Raw genomic sequence first — 5,903 nt, forward strand, 5'->3', positions numbered from 1 at the left:
TGTTTTCTCACTGAAATATAGTCAAAAAACTTTAAAATTGGGAATGTTCCGTCCGACCAGTGTGACCAAACTGTGTGGGGTGAGGCTATAAAAACATTTCTTAGAAGCAGTTCAAATATTGATACAAAGTTTCTCGTGGAATTTTGTGCAGAAAAGTGCAGAAATATTAAAGGCTGCCCTTATTTCATAGATGAACAACATTGTTTCATATGATCCCACTTTTCACATCAATGAACTTTAAACGGCGATCAAACAGGCAAAGTGGGTTCAAAATTCAAAATCCAATTATGATCAAATAATCAACCCCTCAATATATAAATGATAATGAATCGACCTTCATTTTGAATTGTAACAATTTTTGCCCTAGATAGACATCAAAGGGAGAGATAAGTTATTCAGTTTGTTGTGTATGTATGTAACCTTTGACTTCACATTTGACATGAGTTAATTTTACCCGATGCCCCAGACAGTGTACAAACACGTGAGCCCTTAACTAACAACCATCAAATCACGCATAACCAGTTAACTTTCACTTGATCTCAGACTTATAAGTCAAAATCCAATTTTATATATTTAATATTACCGAATAGTGGCAACTGTGCGTATCAAAACAGCTTCCGTAATAAGATTATTCATCTTGAAATTTCAGCTTTCAGTTCACTTAATTGATACATTTGCTTGCAAGTAACTCCTTTTATGGTAACAGATTACCACAAAAGCTTTGTTCAAAATAATAGCTGAAAGTCATCGCCTTACACGCATCGTTGCGGTTCTGAAACATTGCCTATAAATTAGTTCGTGGTCACGTTTCACGCTTAATTTGGAATTTCTAAACTGCAACATTGCAAAAGTTGACAGCAAAATATGTCAGAGTTTATTGACGTGGATGCAAGTTTTGGCAAAGTTCGTGGCTACGTACGACAATTCGAAACGAGCAAAGTGGGATGCTTTTTCGGAATTCCATATGCCAAACAGCCAGTAGGACCACTCAGATTTAAACCCCTGCAACCTCTGGAATCAAAGCTTGACAACGATGAGTCCCCATTCCTTGCAACCCAATACGGACCCTCTTCAATTCAAACGAAAACTTCGTTTTTCTCAACCAAACATCCAATGTCTGAAGCTTGCATCTACCTGAATATTTACTCAAACTTGGGCTACGAGAGTGATGGGTGTGAACACACAGTGCCGAGCTTGGATGACAAAAGGAAACCAGTATTTTTCCATATTCACGGAGGGGCGTTCATCCGGGGAAGTGGAGCTGAGCCCTACTATAACATGATGTACTTTGCAGCTAGACACGACGCAGTATGTGTCAGCATCAACTACCGACTGTCAACTCTGGGGTTTTTGAGTTACCCACCCGTGATTGAAGAGAATTTGGGGTTGAAAGACCAGCAGTTTGCCCTTAAGTGGACGCATGAAAACATTGGATGTTTTGGAGGCGATCCGGACAATGTGACCATATTTGGATGTTCTGCAGGTAACACTTTAATTAACATTTTTTTAACGAACTAACATTTCACCGAAAACTAAAAAAATTACTTTGTTCACGAAGACTGTAGTTAACAAAAATAATGAAAAAATATGGCAAGTTTGTGACTGAAATCTTACTCCAACTTTAGTTTATTTTAAACTCTGACCGTAGTTATTCTCGCACAATGGGTAACATTTCGATGTAACTAAAAAAGGCAAAACTTTGGCAACCTTTCTGAAATACTTTGACCACTTTTAGATCAATTTTAAATCTAATTCACAATGAAAGCTCAAATATTTAGAACAGTGATTTTCTACTCGTACATCTGTGATATTCATTGATTGGTATTTGAAGAATGAGCGATAATTATCATTTTGTGTAAGGCCAATTATATCTATCAAAAACGAAATTTATGCCGTAAAAATTAATAGTAGAGCCAAGATTACGAGCAAGGAAATCAATGGATCAAGTAAAAACCCCATATAATGGTCGGATAACATTTTCTACTTTAGTTTCTGAAATTACAGATGCGCATTTAAGAAATGAACAAATTCACCTTGAATTAGTTTTAAGCATCTCGTATGTCGGCCTTACCAATTATGCAGAAAAATACAAGATGGTCGCGAAGCAAAAATCATTTGCGGATTTGATATTCAGTAAAAAGATAGTCAGGTAAAGAGAAAAACCCGAATAACAATCCAGTTCGTCATGATGAACAAGATCGTTTTTCAGCAGTTGTTTTTGTCTGCAAATCTTTCACCTATCGGACAGAAAAAAAACATGATTCCTGAAAGCACAAACACACCTGGTGGCGTTTTGATTTCATCAAGAACATATGGCAAACCAGCTGCTTTTGATGTTATCATGACTTCACCGTTGCCGTCAACAACAGTTTTCAAAGCGGCAGAGAAGACAAAGGCGGCACTCAAAATAGCTGAAGCGCGAAATCACTATGCACATACGGTTGAGTGCGATTATAAAGGTTTTTTTCACCGCTCGCTATAGAAACTTTTGGGGGTTTGTCATTGAAAATAAAAAAAATTCTCAAAAGATTGGTAGTGCTATCTGACACCGGACTTTATTTGTAATCAAGAATCTAGAACAGAAAAAGATTGTGGCACTCATTGTGGGCGTTTATATTCAAGATGTTCGCTTTGAAGAATTTGGTTCGCGTAATTTGACCAGATTCAACTACGAGTACATAATTATAAGTGTCCAAAAGGGTTTGTTTATGAACCAATGGTAAACTATCAGCAAACCGGCGCATTTTTAATGTGGTTTTGTTTTTGTTTGCCGTAACTTTTAAGTGGCCGAGCGGATAAACAAGAACAATTGCTGATCTAGAGAAGGAAACTCACAAAAAATGTCTCGAAGACAATACTAAGTTTTCGGTTTATCTGAAAAATTGCAACATAAACTGAAGTCAATTTTTTCGATAACCACGGAAAAAGTGTTTTAACCCATTACCATATAAAAGAGTTATTTAATTTGCTTTTTTGTTTTTTTAAGTGAATCAAGTGATACGGGATTAAGGCATATAAAAGCAATTGAAAGCCATTTTCTTATTTACAATCCAGAGTCTGTGAATTTATCCATACAAGATTGGCAAAGGCTTGTAATGATGTTTCTTTTTGTTATGCTGTATGAACAATGAGTTGCGACCAATTCATCTCAAATCAACAATAGTTACAATTTCGAAAAATTCTGAAAATTAGTGGAAATGTTCATTTACTTTTCTGCTAATTCAAACTTTGGCGCTAATTGTGAGTTCTATTGTTATTGTACTCGGTCTCCTGTTAATTATTCTAGGTATCATGAAAAATTAAATCAGGGCCTTGAATTGTTTAGTTTTTAATTGACCTACATTGAAATAAATTAATTTCGAAATAATTTATTGAGCAGTAACTACAAAAAACAATATAAATTTTCTGTAAATGAAACTAGGATTTGTTCACTATTTTTCCCATTCGTCGCAATTAATCTATCGAAAGTATAAGATATTAATCTCTCCTATCAATGTGGTAGGTATATAGTTTTTCATCGTACTGCATCATAAAAAGACCCTTCTTTAACTTTCAGAAATCTATTTTGAATTGTATTTGACATTTCAAACAATCTTTCAAATAATGAGTGGAGAAAAGGGATCGAACAAGATCTAACTAAGAAATAACCTCACATTTAGTTTTCGAATCCCTTTTTTAAGATATAAACATTTTCATTCGCTCTTCAGTTTTAGTTTCCTTCAACACAAACTTTTAGAATATCGGGTCTAAGAAACTCATATCCTCATACTCAATCTATTCGAGCAGAAAGACTAGTGAGAAGCCAATGTTACTCATGAGACTATAATTTTTACCTAGGTGGTGCCAGTGTTCACTTTCACTTAATGTCACGTGAGAGCTGTAAGTACTTCTCAAGAGCCATTGCCATCAGTGGGACATTTAACAAGGCCTGGTGTCGCACCCCAAGGACAAAACAGAGGGAAAAGGTCAACAAACTCCTCAAAAAGTTCCACTGTCCCTCAAACTTGACGTCTCCTGAACAAATTCGGGATTTCCTGACCTCACTTCCCAGCTCAGTGTTTGAAGGATTGGGAGAGGCCTCGGTGAAGAGTTTGAACGATGAATTTATTCCGGTGGATGTGTTTGAAGATTGCGAGGGTGGTATGAAAGTGTACAAGAAGCCACTGATTCTGGGAATAACAGCTGAGGAGGGAAATTTGTTCCCGGATTTTGTGTTTCCTAGAAGTTGCAATGACAAACCCACTTGGTAAGTAAATATATAAAACTGCTTGCTAGTGATCTATTCACTGAATGGGGATCTGAAATCTTTAATATGCCCCCAAACTCTCTGTCCAAAAGATAACATTTAAAATTTATTCACTGTAATACTTGGAATAGTTTTTTCTATGCAAAACAAAAAAGTATTGAAATTTTATGCAATGTCAAAAACTGCTCAACTAAAAGAAATTTCCATCACTTATGCAATTATCCAGAGACCTATCATGCGCCTATTGTAAAGTAAGTCAAATATAAGTTGTCTCTTTTATTTGGAGGGCACGAGGAGTGATAGCCGACCTGGTCACCGAAACCCATTTTGGAGAGCCCCTTCGACAACTTGTCAGCCAGTTATCCACAATACCCAACTACCCATTCTCAGTTTACCTCTTCGACTACAACTGCCAAAGCCGCAGTAACATCCTACCCGAGTCCCATTTGCGATGGCACTACGGAAAATTCCATTCCTGTGACGTTCCATTCATCCTGAGTGGAGTCGCAGAAAGTTCAGATATTTTAAAACCTTCAGGAGATGATTTGTTTGTGAGCAAAACTATGGCCAACATGATTGGGTCTTTTATTCACGCTGATGATGAAAGATTTCCGCTTGAATTATACCAAGTTGCCCAGAGAGTGAACAGAATTAGCGAATATGGCATAACAGCCGAAGATCCGATTATTCTGAGGTCCAGAAGGAATCTTCTTTACGTAAAAACAATAGCGGCTGGGTTACTTTTGATTAGCAACTCTAATAAATTTTGAAACTTAGATAGTATAACTAGAATTAATTTTAAAGATGATGCCTTCGAAAAAGTGATCAGCTAACTGAAAATAGAGCATAAAAGAGGTTTAACTATCTGTTCAAACACAGCTATAGTTTCCCGTTCTTAACGCCGATTCCATTTAAAAATTGGGCAAGTCTATTATTGTTCCGACCCCTCTTGAGGGGGGGGACTATATACTCAAATGGGTTTTTTTGTTCAGTCAATTTTGGCCGATCGATATATTCATCGTAGAGAGATGAAACTGGTATCATTAGACAGCTTGTCCAGCGTAGAATATGGAATTAAAAAGATTTTTTTGATTTTCGTTTTTTACAGGGAGTTATCGATGTTTAAACTCTTGAAAAAATAGAGTGAATTCCGTTGATTTTATTCACATTTTTCGGAATTTTGACAGAAAAATTTCGACAATTTTGCTAAAATTTGTTAGAATTTTTTTAAGAAAGTCTTGTTGATTTTATTTATTAGGACAAAAAATATTGTCGGCTATTTATATTTAATTTCTTTGTCAAAAAATCTGGCTAAACATTTCAAAATCCAGACTTTTTCATCAAAAACAGCACGAAATAAGTCTCTTCAGTACATTTTGATTAAAATTGCAGGAAATGAACACCCAAACACCACTAACACAATCTTTGTAGATTCCAAAGGGCGCAATTTCTAATTCAACTTCCGTTGAGAGTGCTCTGTAATTAAAACGTTACCGTTTTTTGCTAACTTTACTCGTTGATTATCAAAAACGCATTATTTATTTCTGATTTTTTAACTAACAAAATATCTATATCTATGACATTCGAAAAATTAGGTCTTCTGAATGGATTAACAGCATTAGCGGGGCTAGTTTTGGATCATTCTTGGACTGTTACA

General features: G+C 35.8%; 1 protein-coding gene across 1 annotated transcript; it reads left to right on the forward strand.

Moving 5' to 3' along the window:
• Window positions 1-487: 487 nt before the first annotated feature.
• Window positions 488-5,054, forward strand: LOC142339983 (carboxylic ester hydrolase-like). The gene is made up of 3 exons (XM_075390365.1): window positions 488-1,483; window positions 3,838-4,246; window positions 4,533-5,054. The coding sequence occupies exons 1-3, from the start codon at window positions 865-867 to the stop codon at window positions 5,014-5,016; spliced, it is 1,512 nt and encodes a 503-aa protein (XP_075246480.1). The 5' UTR covers window positions 488-864; the 3' UTR covers window positions 5,017-5,054.
• The last annotated feature ends 849 nt before the right edge of the window (window positions 5,055-5,903 follow it).

Source organism: Convolutriloba macropyga, chromosome 5 (genome assembly GCF_964194025.1).
Source record: "Convolutriloba macropyga chromosome 5, txConMacr16.3, whole genome shotgun sequence".
NCBI lineage: Eukaryota > Metazoa > Xenacoelomorpha > Acoela > Convolutidae > Convolutriloba > Convolutriloba macropyga.

What these genes read in the sequence shown, in the direction of transcription:
- LOC142339983 (XM_075390365.1), top strand. Translation starts at nt 865, where the DNA reads ATGTCAGAGTTTATTGACGTGGATGCAAGTTTTGGCAAAGTTCGTGGC. An exon ending in CATATTTGGATGTTCTGCAG is followed by an intron (nt 1,484 to 3,837) that starts GTAACACTTTAA and finishes ATTTTTACCTAG; the next exon opens with GTGGTGCCAGTGTTCACTTT. An exon ending in TGCAATGACAAACCCACTTG is followed by an intron (nt 4,247 to 4,532) that starts GTAAGTAAATAT and finishes TTTTATTTGGAG; the next exon opens with GGCACGAGGAGTGATAGCCG.